Source organism: Lissotriton helveticus, chromosome 6, assembly GCF_964261635.1.
Source record: "Lissotriton helveticus chromosome 6, aLisHel1.1, whole genome shotgun sequence".
NCBI classification, from domain to species: Eukaryota; Metazoa; Chordata; class Amphibia; order Caudata; family Salamandridae; genus Lissotriton; species Lissotriton helveticus.
In genome coordinates, this window is record NC_136067.1 from 284,451,903 (window position 1) to 284,470,797 (window position 18,895).

General features: G+C 48.1%; 1 protein-coding gene across 4 annotated transcripts in view; it reads left to right on the forward strand.

Moving 5' to 3' along the window:
* LDAH (lipid droplet associated hydrolase) overlaps positions 1–18,895 on the forward strand; it is a 1,444,635-nt gene that overhangs the window by 61,340 nt on the left and 1,364,400 nt on the right. For all 4 annotated transcript variants that reach the window (XR_013596100.1, XM_078647724.1, XM_078647725.1 and 1 more), the window contains exon 2: positions 18,126–18,289. Coding sequence is in view for 3 of the 4 variants with exons in the window: in XM_078647724.1 (XP_078503850.1) it covers positions 18,133–18,289 (157 nt within the window). In the remaining variant the exon portion in view is untranslated. The remainder of the gene's footprint in view (positions 1–18,125; positions 18,290–18,895) is intronic.

The window sequence follows — 18,895 nt, forward strand, 5'->3', positions numbered from 1 at the left end:
CGAGTGCATTTTGTTACAGGACAAGTGATTTTATGAAGCAACCTGTCCCATAGACGAGTAGATATTTTATGAAATACCGCACCCCTGTGTACAACAGTATGCATGCATGTTGTATCCCTGGTCTAAAGATCTGGTAGAACATCTTTCCAGTCCAGGGCCAGACTGACCATAGTGGGCACTAGGCGTTTCCCCGTGGGCCGCCAGGGTGAGGCCGTTTTTGGACACCTGGGGGTCTGTTTTTGTTACTGGGGGCCGTCAATATCGGACCCCTGTAAAAAAAATCAGCCGAAACTGGCCCTTGCAAACAGCTCAGCAGGGGGGCCGCCAGAGCAGTATGACAGGGCCGGTTTTGGTTCTCAGTCCAGCCCTGGTCCAGTCTCCTAAAGAGAGACTGGAGAACATGCACACTTTCATACAATGCTCTGCATGACCTGGCCTGTGCACCTTAAAGCCCGTGAGGCACTGGCTTAGAAGGAAAGAGGGGTAGGTGCATAGGCAGCAAGTGTACCTGTTCCTCCTTCCTTTATGGTATGCATTCTCTGTATGCACTGGCCCGTCTAATTATTCTATTTTTTGTGGTTTTTATATAGTGCAAACTTGACCCGAAGGTATTGGAGTGCTTTACATGAGCACCAATTATGTTACACAAGAACACATTAATTTGTTGGTAAGCAGGAAAGATTAAGTTATTTACACAGAATCACAGGATGTTGAGCTGACGCTTGAACCTGGTTCCCCAGTTTCAGAGTCAGCAGCTCTGACCTTTACGCCACACCCTCTTGACTACCTTGGCTCTTAGCTGATGCCTCTGTGAATTGAAAGCCCATACATTTTACAAATGGTCACTGGGGCTTAGAGGAGCAGAGAAACTCACTTCTTATCCTCAAATCCAGGTGCCTGCCATACTGAGAACATTAACAAAAGAGGCCCCTCATGGCAGTCATTGGACTCTGGTGGAAAAAGTAAGCAGAGTCCCTAATAACCAATCTTTATAATGAAATGATGTAATAAAATGTATTTACATTTTTATCTTTTAGTAAATTTGCTTTTATTATGATCAGTTGTTGGTTTGACCTTTTGAATTAACATAGCTTGCCTTTATGGTATTTGGAATATTTTTAGCCAAATTGCCAACCTAAATTGTGCGCCCTTTTCTAAGATTGGTTATTAGGGACTCTGCTTACCTTTTCCACTTGACTTACCCTGTCCCTATTTTGATAAAAGTAGGGTTTCTCCCTCTTTGTTTAACATAACATAGTCATTGGACTCTCCCATCAAAAGTCTTCCGAGTGCAAGCCAGTGGGTGCAGGGACAGCAGCAGTAGTCAAAGCCATGCCGGCTAAATGCTTTTTTTTTTTTAATTGGGTGATAAAGTTGTTACAAGCCCTTTTATGAATCACCTACATTTTAAGCTCTATTAATACCAACTTAAAGAGGGGCACTTGCTTAAAATGTTACTGCAAGAAATCACTTGTCTTTGTGCAAAGTCTGGATAGTTAATGGCTATGGTTTATTTACCTTAAAGAGCCATGCTGATTTTTTACGTTCGTTTGTACTGGATCTGACATCTTGAATTCCAGAATTCAAATTGTTGTGGTCAAAGGCCGCTAGATCCGTTTTACACAAGCACAGAGGTGGCAGTGCCAAATTGCGAATTCACATCTAGATCATATAATAAACAGAAAGTTGAAATTTATCCATTTAGTATAATGTGGTGTTTTCCAAGAAACAAGTCTCCTTCCACCAAAAGAGACAAACAACTCCACAGGCAGATGCCTCCGTGGAGTATACAAATGAACTGCACAATTGCAGAGGCACAGTAAATTATAAGTCCAAACTGTAAAGTAGGCATGAACCCCTACAGTAATCAAAAGAAGTCTATTTAGGTATTTATTTCTCTTTATTCTTCTCAATGATTCATGTACAAAAGCAAGCAATGGCAGCCGACACGTGTTTCGCCCGAAGGACTTTTTCAAGGCTATATAAAATAGGCAGAGAAAGTCGACACCCCAGAGTATGGAGTCCTGGAGACCAGTATGGACACAAGAATTCTGTGTGCCTATATGTAGATGACATGTTAGCACCCCGTCATCCGTTGCTTCTCTATCAAACATTGGATCAGCATACAAATGAAATTGATCCAAGTCACCAACCTCTGTTCCCACACCGGATGCCTGCAGATACAGTTATAGCAATATGTGCAAGCACATGGGTATGGAGTAGTCTGAGCTTCCAATAGACCTGAAAGGATTGTACCTAGAAGGATTCTCAATGCAATGCGGGTATCCGTTTGGAAGCAAACTTTCGCCAGAAAGACTGTCCTAAGAACCTGAAGAGCGGTGCTACCCAAGTCTTTCTTGAGATTAGCGAAGATAGACAATGGTAAGAATCCTGAGTACAGAAATAGGAGGACTGTATGCACCACCGTATAGTTAGCAGTGGACCACTTGTACAAGGGCCCTGATACGCCCAGCAGGAAGGAGAGCCAGTGTGTATCCCAGCTTTCCAAGCGTATCAGGGCCCTTGTACCGGTGGTCCACCGCTAACTATACGGTGGTGTGTACAGTCCTTCTAGTTCTATACTCATGATTCTTACCATTCAATGTCAATGTCGGAATTTGTAAAGCGCACAGCTACCTCCACCGGAGGTGTCCCGGCGCTGTCCGTATACCGCTTAGGAACCCTTCCTGGCTTTCCTGGGAAATGTCCACTCCTGGGCACCCCCCAGGTGCAGCCAGGCATCCCAGCGCGTTTGGGGCCGTTGTGGAGACTAAGCAAGCTATTGCCCAGAGTTGCAGCGTGGGACCCATGATCAGAACAGGTACTGAGGCGGGAATATCCAGTCTGGGGAATGAATGAGTCGGAGACCCGCCGAGGCGGGAATTGAACCCTGGTCCCTAGCCAGAGCTCTGCATCAAGGTCTGCCTGCTCTAACCATTGAGCCACACTTCTCCACCATTGTCTAACTTCGCTAATCTCAAGAAAGACTTGGCTAGCACATCTCTTCAGGTGTTTAGGACACTCTTTCTGGACAAATTTTGCTACCAAACAGATACCTGCATTGAATTGAGAATCGAAATTTGCCTAGCATCGTAACAGTAAGTTTCAATTCTATTAAGGACATGGAGGCGAGGATTATGCTTTTCTTCCTTCGCTTTATTGTATAAATGTAACCCACAGCAGCCAGAAAAGCAATAGGGATGTCTTTTTCTCCAATAACAAAGGAAAATATAATTTAATCATAACAAAAACAAGTACATCCAAGTCCATAAACATCAACTCCCATCATTCCATGGGGAACACAGGAACATAGTCCTTCTACACTGTCCATGTCATTCCTTGAAAGGTCCTCCATTTTGTGAAGCCCACCTCTTTCTTAGCGAAAGTCACACCTGAATATCATTGGTCCTTTTTAGCTCCATCATTTCCTGCAATATAAGGAAACCACGAGGAATTACTCTGTCCATAAAGTCAAGACGACAACTTCGACATTCTCAATCAAATTTCATGCAGTTCAACATTGAAAGAAAATCAAAACTTTAAGAAACCAGTTTACTTATATCAAACGTGCAGGTTCACACTAAGTGTGCAACAGGAGGGATAATCCTCTCCTCCGTGTCCTTAATAGAATTGAAACTTACCGTTATGATGCTAGGTGAATTTCGATTCTGTGTCAGGACCGGAGGCTCAGATTATGCTAATTCAATGCTTACTTACCACCTACTGTGCCACATCAACCACCTTTTTAAAATAAAACATCTTGAAGGTGGAATCGGAAGACCAATCTGCCGCATGCATCAGATCCTCCAATCGGGCACCCAGAGAGAACGCCTTAGATGCCATTGCACCCATAGCTGAATGTGCACCAAACTGTTTTGTGTCAATCCCCGCCTCTTGCATGACCCATCTCACCCATCTGGCTATAGTGGGTGAGGAGACAGCTTTGTGCGGTTTCCGTAAAGCAATAAGAAGTTGTTGTTCGCTCAGAGGACGAAATTCAAGAGTCATATCCTCGTAGAATTTAAGACCGTCCACCACACACAGTTTGGGTACATCCGTGAAAGCCGCATATGAAATCGTCAGCGAATCCGATTTGGTACGACGACCCACTGTGAACGTAACCCCTTCCGGGGAAAAAACTCTCGCCGTAACATCTAAAGCCCGGACGTCTGAAACCCTGCGACAGGAGACCAGGCAAAACAGCATGGCTAGTTTAGCAGAAAGTTCTTTTAAAGAAAGGCACCTATTAGGTTGCCGAAATAAGAAATGGTTCAAGACCACATTGACGTCCCAGAGGACCGAGTATCGAGGTTCAAGGGGTAGCGACAGGTGGACACCTCGCAATAGGTGACAGACGGACGGATGCTCCCCAATCGGGGCCCGTCTACTGGACTATGAGCCGCAGAGAACGCTGAACGAATCGCATTAATAGATCGATACGCCAGACCATTCGTAGCCAGTTCCGCAAGGAAATTTAACATGGGAACAACACCTGGGACCACGTGATCCAAATCCCATCGAAGACACCAACGCATCCACTTAGTCCAAGCGGACTGATAACCTTTCTCTGTGCTGTCCGCCCAGGCCTTTGACAAGAGATTCTGAGCTGATCCCGAAAGGCCTGGGAGCGACCAGTGTCTCCTGAAAGCCTCCATGCCACGAGGCGGAGAGATCCTTGGTGAATGAGGTGGTTTTGTTCCCCTTCCGGATTCAGAAGAAGATGAGGAAGTGGGGGAGTAGGATTGGAAAATCCCTAGAAAGTTCCAGAAGAACTGGAAAACACACTTGGGACCTCCAACACGGTGTCACCACCACCACCTTTGCTACCAGAAGCCGGATGCGCGCTGCCGTCCTCACCACCATCGAGAACGGTGGGGAGGCATAACCCCTCTCCTGACTCCAGTCCTGGAGGAAGGCATCCATGGCCTCCACTAGAGGGTCGGGTCTCCAACTGAAGAAGCGCAGTAGCTGATGATCGAGGCGAGACGCGAAGCGGTCCACCGAAAACGGGCCCCAGAGATCATCCAGCCACCTGAAGACCAGAACATCCAGCTTCCACAGGCTGGAATCCCTCAGATGCCTTGAGTGCCAATCCGCCACTTTGTTGGCCTGGCCTGGTAGGTACTCCGCTGTCACCGAGACATGGTGTGCCAAGCAATACTCCCAAAACTCTTTGGCGAGGTCCACCAAGGCTCGGGACCGAGGACCTCTCAGGCGATTGACATAACAGACCGCTGAGACGTTGTCCATCTTCAGCAGCACACATAAACTTGCTTGATGCCTGGTCCCGGAATGGATGGCAAATGAATCCGCCAGAAGTTCCAGGCAGTTGATATGCAACCCCTGCTCTTCTAACGACCAAACGCCGCCTGTGGAGAATTCTTCGCAACGGGCACCCCAACCGGACCTGCTTGCGTCCGATTCTATGATTAAGTCCGGAGCCGAGCCGAAATTTGCGCGCCTATGCCAAGCCTCTATATGTGTCAACCACCATGCCATCTCCTCCCTCGCCTCTTCTGACAGGGGAACCGCTTGATCGTACGATAGCCCCTTCCTGAGGTGGTGCGCTTCTAAACGCTGCAAGGCGCGATAAAATAACGGGCCCGGGAAGATTGCCTGAATGGAGGATGACAGGAGGCCCACCACCCGGGCAATCTGCTGTAGGGAGGTCTGGGGCTTGGGAATGGTCTGTCTCAGGGTGTGACGAATCTTAGCCATCTTGTGAGACAGAAGACTCAAGGAAGCATGAACGGAATCCACGACGAATCCAAGGAAGACCAGACTTTGAGTTGATGAGAGGACCGACTTCGACTCGTTGATGACAAAGCCCAGGCTTTCCAAGAGGGATACCGTCTGCTGCAACTGAGACATCAGTCTCTGGGGACACTGATAGCCAGAAACAGGTCCTAGGCAATGTTCCCTCTAATTTTTTCCCTCTGTGTACGGCAGTGTGAGGTCTCTGTGCGCACCAGCCACGGCAATGTGCGCCAAGAACTCAACCGCGTGTGGGGGTGCAGCGACAGGGGTTCTGACACTGGAGTTGCTGCTTGATTGTGCAGATACATGACCCAGGTATTGGAACAGAGGAGGTCTGTTTGATGAGGCAGGCAGGCTGGACTGGGAATCCAAAGTAGCGCTGGCAATTTTGCCGCACTGGCTCCCACCCACCCGAGGTGGGGTGGAGGGGGCCAAGTGTCAAGCACTACTGCTTAAACCCAGTCCCCAGCACTTGTGCTTTAGTTACTGAGGGCCCATATTGCAGCATCACTGCAAAACTGCCCCCAGTAACACAACTGGCCCCCACTGCTCCAAAACTGACCCCCAGCCTTCCAGGCAAATGCCTGATGCCTGCTAAGGCCAGTCCAGCCAGGGGGGTGGCCTTCGTATTGGTGACTGGCGTACAATGGTTGTGTCATGATTATAATGAGAAAGTGCAGTGCAGAGCTTCTGCAACCACGATAAAGCTACACTAATATATATATTAGGAAAACTGGGCAACCGGCCTCCTACCACAGTGCCAGTGAACCTTTTCTTTCCTAACTAACTACACAGTGGCAGCTCAGGGACATCTTAAGGACTTTGAGCGCCCTTGGCCAAACGTATTTTGCAGGCCTCTGTGCGGATCAGCTTTGAATTTATGCTCCAGTTTCAGCTTTCTCATGTCCTTTTGGCCAAATCACAAACAGTGCACAGGCACACTGGTTCAAATTCCAAATGTGTTTATAGTTAATATTCAGGGATAGTGATGTATTTTTCCAATATTGTAACACAGTAGAAACCCACTAATACTACTGCAAATAATCACTGTGACATCCTACCATTTCTCTTAGGTGAGATCCTGTTTGGATCTAAAATAAACATTTTGTATGGATGTTGCATGAAACAAAAACACATTTGTCAGAAAATGTCTATAATACAATCTCACACATTACCTAGATTAATAAATGAAAGGAGATTGCTATTTGCAATAATCTGTTTAAGAATTATTCAAGGTCATCAGGGCAAGACTCTGCAGAGCAGAGCTGGCTCTACCAAGGTGGGGGCTACTCCACTCTTTAAAACGTATAATCATAAGTTCACTTATCCGCTCTGAAGATGGTTTCTTGGATACGCCAGGGGGAGGGGCAAGATGGGAGCCTAACACCAGAGTTACACTGTTTTCTAGACACGATAGGAGCCTAACACCGGAGGTACATTGTTTTCTAGGCACAATAGGAGCCTAACACCAGAGGTACATTGTTTTCTAGACACGATAGGAGCCTAACACCAGAGGTACAAGATAGGAGCCCAACACCGGAGGTACATTGTTTTCTAGGCAAGATTGGGGAGAGGATGTAGCCTTATGGCTAGAGCGTTCGACCTCAAAGCTGAGGAACCGGGTTCAAGTATCTGCAACGACGCTCAACATCCTGTGATTCTGGGCAAATCACTTAATCGCCCTGTGCCTACCAAAAAGTAATGTGTCCATCTGTAACAAAACTGATGCTACTGTAAAGCGCTCTGATACCCAATACCTTTGGGTCTAATTCGCTATATAAAACTAAAAAAAAGAAAAGATAGGAGTCTGATACCAGGATTGCATTCACTAAAGCAGATAGCCAAGCCCCTAAAGCAAGATTATCTACAATGTTTCTCCAATATCTTTTGCCAATGGAAGACTGCTAATTCCCAACACTGGAAATATAGTCTGATCCCTGCTTGGGAGAAATGATGGGATAATATCAATAGGAGTGCTGACTTCAAACTTAAAATCAGACCAGGAATTCTGCTTGTGGACGAATCTTTGGAGGAAATGTAATAATTATCTATAAGAACCCAATATCCTTTGTCAAAATGTTCGACATATGAAGGAATGAATAATAAATTAGTCAAAGGGTCAATTTTGCAAAGCTGGAGTGCCCAGTGTTGGTTCACAAGGTCTGGATCTATGTCAGATTTTCAGGATAAATATTGACTATGTCAACAATTACCTTCACCGTGGTTGTATCTAAAGCTATCACATGTAGATATCCCAAAACAAGTGCATTAAACCCTCATGGACATCCCTGTAGTAAATTGTTCATTCCCCATTGTAGGGGTTTCTGGGCACTAATAACAGACGAGTATTGTTACACATCCTAAAATGGATTTCATGTTATCAAACTCCAAAGGATGAAAAGCTGAGGGAGTCGGTGGTGGATTCATTAATCAACTATGCCACCAGCCCATTGTAGTGCTTGTGTGACTGGGCTACTGCACTGGATTGAAACATCATAATTGTGCAATTGGGAAATAAAATAAATTAAAAGAAGAACATCTATGGGGTCTCCTAGCAGTCGGACCCGAGCCTCAGAAAGAGGCCCGTTTATGAGGGACATCCTCCTTTTGGAGGAAAAATGATTACAGTTCCGTCATTGTTTCGTCACAAGTTTATCAACACGATATAGCATATTTTATGGGAGTGAGTCTTTTTAAAGGTGATGTAACACACACACATATGATTAACTTGGACTCCACCAATTCTGTGATCTTTCTCAGTCCATGACACATTACAAGGTGGGGGAAATCTGACAGATATGGGTATCAAGCAGGCTCCAGTGGGATAGAAGAAATAATATCCACCCATTCAATCCTTGGCCTGTATGCTGCGAATGAGATGATCAACAGGGAAGAGGAACTTTAACTTTTTTTAAAGAAAATCTGGAGAGAGGAGGCACTTATGTATCCAAAGATAGAAAGTGCAGCATGGCTCTTGGGACGGGGTTTCACTGGAAAACTGCATATCCTTTTTTCTCAAAACACATATGCATCTCAACTTCCAGCCAATGCCACAGTTTTCAGTTTGATTGTAAAAGCACCCGTTATGTTTTTAGGCTTGCTGCATGCCATTTGTTAATAGAGGTACAAAAGGGGGTGGTGATGGACGGAGCATCTGAACCAATCAAACACTCACACCCAGTCAAAAGATCTGGGTTTGATCCATCACCGTTCTTTAGCCCACTCTGCCACCCCAGTTCAGACATGGCTATATGCAAATCAGTCTGACCCTGTGCCTCATGGGAACAGTCCAGCCCGAACTGCCAAGCCATGCCTTCCCTGGACCGGAAACAAGTTTCCGAGGACCGGTTTCTGGCATTCCAGCCGTCTTCAGCCCAGCTTGCTTGAATCCAGTGGCAAAGTGTGCAAGGGACTCACGCCTGACCATACCCTGCCACACTTATGGCGGCCAAAGCGGTACAAAAGGGGGTGGTGATGGACGGAGCATCTGAACCAATCAAACACTCACACCCAGTCAAAAGATCTGGGTTTGATCCATCACCGTTCTTTAGCCCACTCTGCCACCCCATTTCAGACATGGCTATATGCAAATCAGTCTGACCCTGTGCCTCATGGGAACAGTCCAGCCCGAACTGCCAAGCCATGCCTTCCCTGGACCGGAAACAAGCTTCCGAGGACCGGTTTCTGGCATTCCAGCCGTCTTCAGCCCAGCTTGCTTGAATCCAGTGGCAAAGTGAGCAAGGGACTCACGTCTGAGCATACCCTGCCACACTTATGGCGGCCAAAGCGGTACACAAGGGGGTGGTGATGGACGGAGCATCTGAACCAATCAAACACTCACACCCAGTCAAAAGATCTGGGTTTGATCCATCCCCGTTCTTTAGCCCACTCTGCCACCCCAGTTCAGACATGGCTATATGCAAATCAGTCTGACCCTGTGCCTCATGGGAACAGTCCAGCCCGAACTGCCAAGCCATGCCTTCCCTGGACCGGAAACAAGCTTCCGAGGACCGGTTTCTGGCATTCCAGCCGTCTTCAGCCCGGCTTGCTTGAATCCAGTGGCAAAGTGAGCAAGGGACTCTCGTCTGAGCATACCCTGCCACACTTATGACGGCCAAAGCGGTACAAAAGGGGGGGGTGATGGACGGAGCATCTGAACCAATCAAACACTCACACCCAGTCAAAAGATCTGGGTTTGATCCATCACCGTTCTTTAGCCCACTCTGCCACCCCAGTTCAGACATGGCTATATGCAAATCAGTCTGACCCTGTGCCTCATGGGAACAGTCCAGCCCGAACTGCCAAGCCATGCCTTCCCTGGACCGGAAATAAGCTTCTGAGGACCGGTTTCTGGCATTCCAGCCGTCTTCAGCCGAAAGCGGTACAAAAGGGGGTGGTGATGGACGGAGCATCTGAACCAATCAAACACTCACACCCAGTCAAAAGATCTGGGTTTGATCCATCACCATCCCTTTTGTATCGCTTTGTTCGCCCTAAGTGTGGCAGGGTATGCTCAGACGTGAGTCCCTTGCTCACTTGGCCACTGGATTCAAGATAGCCTGGCTGATGAGGATTATGAATCCGAAATCGGTCCCAGGATGCTTGTTTCCGGTCCATGGAAGACATGGATTGGCACTTCGGGCTGGACTGTTCCCATGAGGCACAGGGTCAGACTGATTTGCATATAGCCATGTCTGAAATGGGGTGGCTGAGTGGGCTAAAGAATGGTGATGGATTAAACCCAGATCAGTTGACTGGGGGTGAGTGTTTGATTTGCTCAAACGCTCCGTCCATCATCCCCTTTTGTATCGCTTTGTTCGCCCTAAGTGTGGCAGGGTATGCTCAGACGTGAGTCCCTTGCTCACTTGGCCACTGGATTCAAGATAGCCTGGCTGATGAGGATTATGAATCCGAAACCGGTCCCAGGATGCTTGTTTCCGGTCCATGGAAGAGATGGCTTGGCAGTTCGGGCTGGACTGTTCCCATGAGGCACAGGGTCAGACTGATTTGCATATAGCCATGTCTGAAATGGGGTGGCTGAGTGGGCTAAAGAATGGTGATGGATTAAACCCAGATCAGTTGACTGGGGGTGAGTGTTTGATTTGCTCCAACGCTCCGTCCATCATCCCCTTTTGTATCGTTTTGTTAATAGAGGGCGGCAGATTACGTGCCTTTTGGAAAGTTTTCATGTTATTTGCAGAGCCCGACATACTAATGCACGGGGCTGCATTTAGCATGAAAACTTTTTAAAAAGGCACACAATCTGCCGCGCTCTATTAACAAAATGTGTGCAGCAAGCCTAAAAGCACCATGTGTGCTTTACACGTCGTTCTTTTGTGCTGGTTGCATGTCTTCTCTTAATAGAGCACAACTGAGAGCTAATTGAGGACCATTGTGAAAATATTCCTGTTAATTGTAGCACCGTCGTGCGCTGCAATTACCATAAATATTTTCACAATGGCCCTCAATCAGCTCTCAGCCGTGCTCCATTAAGAGAAGACATGCATCAAGCCCAAAAGAACGGCGTGTAAAGCACATGTCGTGCTTTTGGACTTGCTGCATTTCTTCTCTTAAAGCAGCACGGCTGAGAGCTGATTGAGGGCCATTGTGAAAATATTTATGTTAATTGCAGCGCACGATGGTGCTACAATTAACAGGAATATTTTCACAATGGTCCTCAAACAGCCCCCATCTGCGCTCCTTTAGCAGCAAGTGTAGGAGCCACAGCAAGCTGAAAATTAAAAATTTTCGCGCCGCAGCTGTTCTAAAAGCGGCGGCGTGAAAGCTCTTTCTGAGATGTGAATGCGCGTTCCCCACGCAGCACTGCGCGCTCGGGGATCAGACCTGTGCGCGCGCGCTGCCGCGCACGTTCCTGGGAACACTGGTCCTAGGATGCTTGATTCCGGTCCAGGGAAGACATGGCTTGGCAGTTCGGGCTGGACTGTTCCCATGAGGCACAGGGTCAAGGCTGATTTGCATATGGCCATGTCTGAACTGGGGTGGCGTGGTGAGCAAAATAACGATGGATTAAACCCAGATCTGTGACTGGGGGTGAATGTTTTGCCAATGTGCAACATTCCGTCCATCATCTTGTGTGTTTTGCTGTTCGCCCTATGTGGGAAGGGTATGCCCAGACGTGGGTCCTCTGCTCACTACGCCACTGGAGTCAAGCTATCCTGGATGATGACGGTTGATAGCCAGAAACCAGTCCTAGGATGCTTGATTCCGGTCCAGGTAAGACATGGCTTGGTAGTTCGGGCTGGACTGTAGGCACAGGGTCTAGGCTGATTTGCATATGGCCATGTCTGAACTGGGGTGGCGTGGTGAGCAAAATAACAATGGATTAAACCCAGATCTGTGACTGGGGGTGAATGTTTTGCCAATTTGCAACATTCCGTCCATCATCTTGTGTGTTTTGACACTGTGCCATACACAATCATCCTTATTCCTTGGCCTCTCGAAAACTCCACCACTGGATGAAGTACCTTTGTAAAGCACCAAGGCGCTGAAGAAAGCCCGAAAGGAAGGGCGACGTCTTCGAACACCTGACCGTGCCAACGAAACTGGAGGAAACGACGATGGGAAGGATGGATCGGTATGACTAGGTACACATCCTTGAGATCCAACCTGACAATCCAATCGTGTGGCAGGAGAATATCCCGAAGAAGATGGATACCCTCCATCTTGAAGTGCCGGTAAACCAACCAACCATTGAACTCCTTCAGGTTGATTACAGACGTCGTCCCCCGTCGGTCTTTTCCACCAGAAAGATGTTGTTGAGGAAACCGTTGGAGTGCTGAGCGGATCGACATATGGCTCCCTTCTCGAGCAGAGCGGACACCTCCTCGTCGATCAGCTGAGCATCAAGAGCAGAAAAAGAGATGAGTCTTGGAGGTTCTGCCTGGAAAGGCTGATCGTAAAACTCTAAGTGAAACCCTTTCATGGTCTGTAAGACCAAAGCATCTGACGTAAGTTGAGCCCAAGCGTCTTGAAAGGCCGCCAAACGACCCCTAATAAGAGCCTGCTCCGCAGGCATGACACTTTCCGCCAGACTGACCACCGCCGGTATTGTTCTTGAAGCCACCACGGCCTCGGAAACGGTGCCCTCTGGTAGGGTAAAAGTTGGCCAAGGAATTGTACTGCCCTCGCCCGGAGCCTTTTCCCCTGTTACCAGATTGCTGGCCGTGACGGCCGGTCGTGTGGCCCCTACCACGACCGGCCCCTTGGGAGAACTGCGTCTGGAAAACCCTCTTAATATTAGATTGGGCTTTGTCCAATGACGTAAAGGTGGCCACAAACTTCCCCAATTACTTTACAAAGGGTTCCCCGAACAGGCCCCCTTACCGGGTAAGGTATAAGACGGGGAACCCCATCATGAGACGGGGAAGTAGGTGCTGTGGATACTACGGGATCTGGTGGCGGAGGGGTACAGGCGGAGGCAGTCCGGACATAGCCAAGAAAGCACTCTTCAGGTGCTCAAAAGCATCCTTTTTCCACTCCCTGAGCCCCCTCTGCTCCACTCTCCCTACATACCTTCTTAGGGGGCTGGGCACCCTCCGCTGGTCACGGAGCTGAAAGAGGGGGAACGGCCCCCAGGTGAGCCTGTGCCAGTTTAGCGCACTCCGCCACAATGCGGTTGGAAAGGCGTTCCTCCTTAAGGGCTACCACTTCGTTCACACACCGGTAAATGGAGTGATCTACCGCTTCAAAAAAGTTGTCATCTAAAGGTAAGTACTGGGTAGACTCCTCCTCTTCATAGTAATTCCCCTGCTCCATAACGCCTAGGACCCCCAACAAGAAGAGCTCACTATACTGTAGGGACCTAGCACCTGACAATCTGGATGTAGGCTAAAGCCACTAGAACCCAGCTGTTGACTAAGGATTAGCAGGCCAGCAGTGCCTGTGATGCAGGCTCAAACCACTAGAGCCAAGCTGTTGCCAAAGGAATAGCAGGCCAGCAGCACCTGTTAATTTTTGGGCAGATCAAGGAACTGCAAGTGTTCAGGTGCAGACTGGCTGCTGTGAGTGGTAAATAACACCCCAAAAGCACAGGCCCTCCAATCATACAAGGCCAGCCACCACCCAGCCCGCTACTCAAAAGCTAATGAAAGAACTGAAATTGACCTTTGATGCCCGCAGGCGATTTTGGAGGGTCAGTCTCCATCACAATACAGCCCCAGCGGGCATCAGACACTTGCGGTGCGGGACAGTACTGACCCTGAATGGCGTTTGTGGTGTGGTGGCCTGGGGACAGATTCCGGCGTTCTCAGCTCCCTCAGCGCGGTCGCCTCAGAAATGAAGACTCGTGCCGCGGGAGCAACGAGACGCGCGGGCGCCCCCCTGGCGGGCAACAGATCCCACCGCAAGTGGGCCAGCCGCGTAAGGAGCGAGAATGCTCCCTTTGCCGGGGCACTCGTCAGGGATGCCCTCTGTCGCCGCTGCTGTTTGCACTGGCAGTGCAACCACTGGTGGTGATGTTGAGGCAGACATTGGGAGCGGGGATTCCACTAGGGGACGCGACACATCAGGTCTCGCTCTACGCTGATGACTTGCTGGTGTTCGTTAGGGACGTGGTGCACATACCGGAGAGGCTGGCCCAGGTACTGGAGCAGTTCGCAGTCGTTTCGGGGCTCAACGTAAATGCGGGCAAGTCATGCCTATATGCCTTCAATGCGGAAACGGAAGATCCGGGGTACCGTCTTGGTACCACGCGCGTCCAATGGAAGGCTGACACCTTCCGGTACCTAGGGGTACAGGTCTATCGACAGGCGGCTAATCTGTTCGACGGCAACCTGGGTAGGGCGGTTGCAATGCTTAGATCCCAGATAAGTTTTTGGACTACTCTTCCACTGACCACGACGGGCAGGGTGGCCCTGGCCAAAATGGCTATGCTCCCTAGACTCCTGTACTATTTTGTCAACCTGCCCCTCTATGTGCCGCCTTCCTTCTTTTCCTCGCTCAATGCGATGCTGCGGGACTTCATATGGGGAACATCCTGACACCGGCTGGCGCTTGCGAAACTGTTCTTGCCGACAGATAGTGGCAGACTGGCTGCTCCCTGCTTTTAGCATTATTACCTGGCGACACAGCTCCAGTGGATCGCCCGCTGGCTGGCGGACAGAGGTAGGGAAGACACCGCCACGGAAGTGCCACAATACTCACTAGAGCGAATTTCCCGGCTTTTCCACCCGCTGGCGGCGCCTGCAAGACCTGCCCCGCTACTGCTGGCGGTAGCCTACAAGTGCTTCCGCAGAGCTCTCTACATTACCTGGAAGGTCCTTACATATGCGCCTGCGGTGCCGCTGGAGGCTTTCCTGGGGGGAGATGGTGTCCTTGTGCGGCCCATGTTGGACCGCTGGAAAGAGGCAGACATACTGACGCTGGGAGACCTATACCGTGACGGTGCGCAGGTACCATACGAAACGTTGGTAGAGGTAGATGGGCTCCCCCCCGGGGGGTTCCTGCTACACCGGTCCCTAGTAGCTAAAATGATGGCCAAGTGGGGGGACATGGCATCGGAGCCTGAGACGCACTTTACCATACAGTACCTACATGTCATGGGGAGGGGTAGGCACCTGGTGTGCTGGTTTGCGGGGTCCTTGAGGGCGCATACAGGGACCAGTTTAACTCCCCTCAGGGCCAAACGGGAGCAGGACATGGGCAGGGCGTTGTCTGGCAAGGACTGGCACAAAATACTGGAGAGCCCAGTGCGCATCCCCAGGAACCTGTGCTTCCACCAAATACAGCTCTATGTGGTACACAGGGCCTACCTCACACCTGCGCTCATGAATAGGTACTTCCACCGAGTGGACGCGTCCTGCCCTAGGTGTAGGGAACTAGATGCGGGGCTCCTCCACCTCTTATGGAGCTGTCCTGGCCTCCTACTGGGGCGCAATAGGCGAGTCGCTCCGTAGATGCACGGGCCGCACTATACCCCTGGAGTGGCCGGAGTACATACTGCATCAACTTAAGAGACCACCCAAAGACAGGGCATCCTCCTGCTTTTTGGATCTGTGGCTGGTGGTGGCCACGCGCCTCCTTACGAGGCATTGGAAGGCGAGTGACCCGCCAAGTACGCAGGCGTGGAACTCTTCCCTTCAGGCATGGGCCCGGGCGGAGTGGACGGCCATACGCAGGGAGGAAACGGTGGGACTCCGGAGGGAACCTATGGCAGAGCGGTGGGAATGCATGCTTGGTGCCTTGCAGCGGGACGGGCGGGCGGGTGGTGCACGAGACGCGGAGGATTGAGTGATATTGCCGGAGAGTTGGGGTGTGCTGCGGGATGAGCTCCAGATTGACTACCTATTTGACTGGCAACTTTGATTGCTGGGGCATATGGGCTCCTGGTGTGCAATGTAATTGTGTTCGGCGAATGGGGGTGTGCGGGGGGGTTGCCTTTGGGGGGGGAGGGGAACCAGTAGGTATTGGTGTGTTTTCTTTTTTCCTTTTTCCTGTAGCTGCAATTGTTTCTTCATATTTTCATTTAGCTGTTTGGTTTCAATTGTTATATATAAAAGTCAATCTTGAGCGTACAACTGGCGCTGGGAGGATCCGTCCTCACTCATGCTGATGCACAGAGACTTAGCGTGTGGACAGCCATGGACTTATCTTGGGGCGATGGCCCTGACGGCACACGTTTGGCCAGCGCTGGGTGGGTAATCCCTCTACCGATTGTGCATATAACTTTGTGCCCCTTGATTACCCGTTACAAAGCTTGTCGTAGTATACCCGACATAACCCTTTGCTGCGCCGCCAATGAGAAAACGTCCAATGTACTGTGATTTTCATTACTGTACTGTTTATTTTTTGAGAAAAATGCCAATAAATAGATTTGACCAAAAAAAAAAGTTGCGAGAATGCTCCCGCGGCAAAACGGGGACCTGAAAACAAGCAAAACAAGTAAAAACCCACTGACAGTGGACAATTAAAGTCGAGATCCCCAAATAAAACGAGCCCAACACAAACAAAGGCAATTAATGCCGCAAATAAATCAACAAAGTCTAATATACAGAAAACAGCACTTAACTGGCTGCGCTGCAGCGAAGAAAGAGGAGGGCTTCACAAAATGGAGGACCTTTCAAGGAATGACATGGACAGTGTAGTAGGACTATGTTGCTGTGTTCCCCATGGAATGATGGGAGTTGATGTTTATGGACTTGGATGTACTTGTTGTTATGATTAAATGATGTTTTTCCTTTGTTAATGGAGAAAAAGACATCAGTATTGCTTTTCTCGCTGCTGTGGGTTACATTTATAAAATAAAGCGAAAGAAGGAAAGCATAATCTGAGCCTCCGGTCCTGACATAGAATCCCTATAGGTACAATCATTTAAGGTGTATTGGAACCTCAGACTGTACTACATACCCATGTGCTTGCGCATATTGCATTAACTGTCTCTGCAGGCATCCGGTGTGGGAACAGAGGTTGGTGACTTGGATCAATTTCATTTGCATGCTGATCAAACATTTGCTAGAGAAGCAACGGATGACGGGGCGCTAACACGTCATCTACATACGGGCACTCAGAATTCTTGTGTCCATACTGGTCTTCAGGACTCCATACTCTGGGGTGTCAACTTTCTCTTTCTACTTTATATAGCCTTGAAAAAGTCCTTCAGACGAAACACGTGTCGGCTGCCATTGCTTGCTTTTGTACATGAATCATTGAGAAGAATAAAGCGAAAAAAATACCTTAAAGGACTTCTTTTGATTACTGCATGGGTAAATGCCTACTTTATAGTTTGGACTTATAATTTAGTGTGCATCGGCAATTGTGCAGTTCAAAGGCCACTAGATGACGTCTGTTTGACCATGATAATTGTGTATTCTGATAGTACTTGGACCCCTCCCAATGTAGTGACAACAGGTGAGATATTAATGGCTGTTGAAGCAGCTGCGCGGATTTGCCAATAATTTAAGTAAATATTCCAATGAATTCTGCTAGGAATTTTTTTTTAAACATTGGATACAAGATGGTAGGAGAGAAACGGTATCCTTAGGTGCATGCAGAAAACTTAAACTGGAATATATTTGGTTGCATAATAATGTATTCGTAAAAGTGTCTTCTTTTCTAGGAAACCCCTGAATACAAATTTGTATGTCCAAAACAGGTAACCAGGGTTCTGATATTATTGATTGGTTCATATAAAACAGGCAACCAAGGTTCGGATATTATTGATTGGTTCATACAAAACAGGCAATCAAGGTACTGATATTATTGAGTGCTTTATACCTGAGCTTCTTCACTCACAACATTTTGTCTCAAGATGTGTGTGTTGGATGTTCTGCTGAATGGTCATAATGCACCATTATGTATGTGCCACCTTTCTGGCTTACTTATTCTGTTTTTTGCTTTCCTTTTCCGCATAGATTGAAAATGCAGGCACACGAGTCGGAAGGGTTAATTCACCCTTTTGAAGAGTTTATATACTGTAGCGGAGCTGCCACTCAAGTGCTCAAGTATGGCTCATGGAAAGATCTCTTCAGCAAAGAACATGAAGCACCTCCTCGAATGTTGTTTCTTATAATTCCTGGTAAGTAAAACATTATTAAGCTTATTAAAATTCGATTTTTTTCTGAAATGGAATATCTAGAAATACAGTCAAAGTACATAGAATCCTCCAATCATTCACACCTGTACCACACTCAACTGCACTACAAATTCAACCAAAGTTAAGTTCCTCAATTGTATAGATTTGGTAAGATCTTTAATATCACATCTTAGAAGGTATAGGAAGCCTTTAACCCTGTGAAATGAGTATCAGGTTGAAATCCTAGTGAAGAGGAATCGTTCAGCTGTGTGGGTGACTGAAATATACCATAGGATCAAGGGCCCATGCTTAAGGTGAAGACTGCTTATGACTGATTATATTTATAAGGTAGGTGAAATAGGAAAATAGAAAGGTATATAAGGTTAGATGAAGAGAACATATCTCTCTATATTTCCCTTGTAGTAGTCCCTTCCTTAATACCTTGTTGTGAAACCTTATGAGACTTGTATCCACTCAGTTTTATCAGGATTCGTCTAAAAAAGAGCAACAAACCCAAAATAGAGACTCATAAAGTTGGTGAGTCCAACTGATAGATTTGAGGCCGTCATGCAATTTGATAAGTAATGACTAAGTGGTAAGGACTGATAT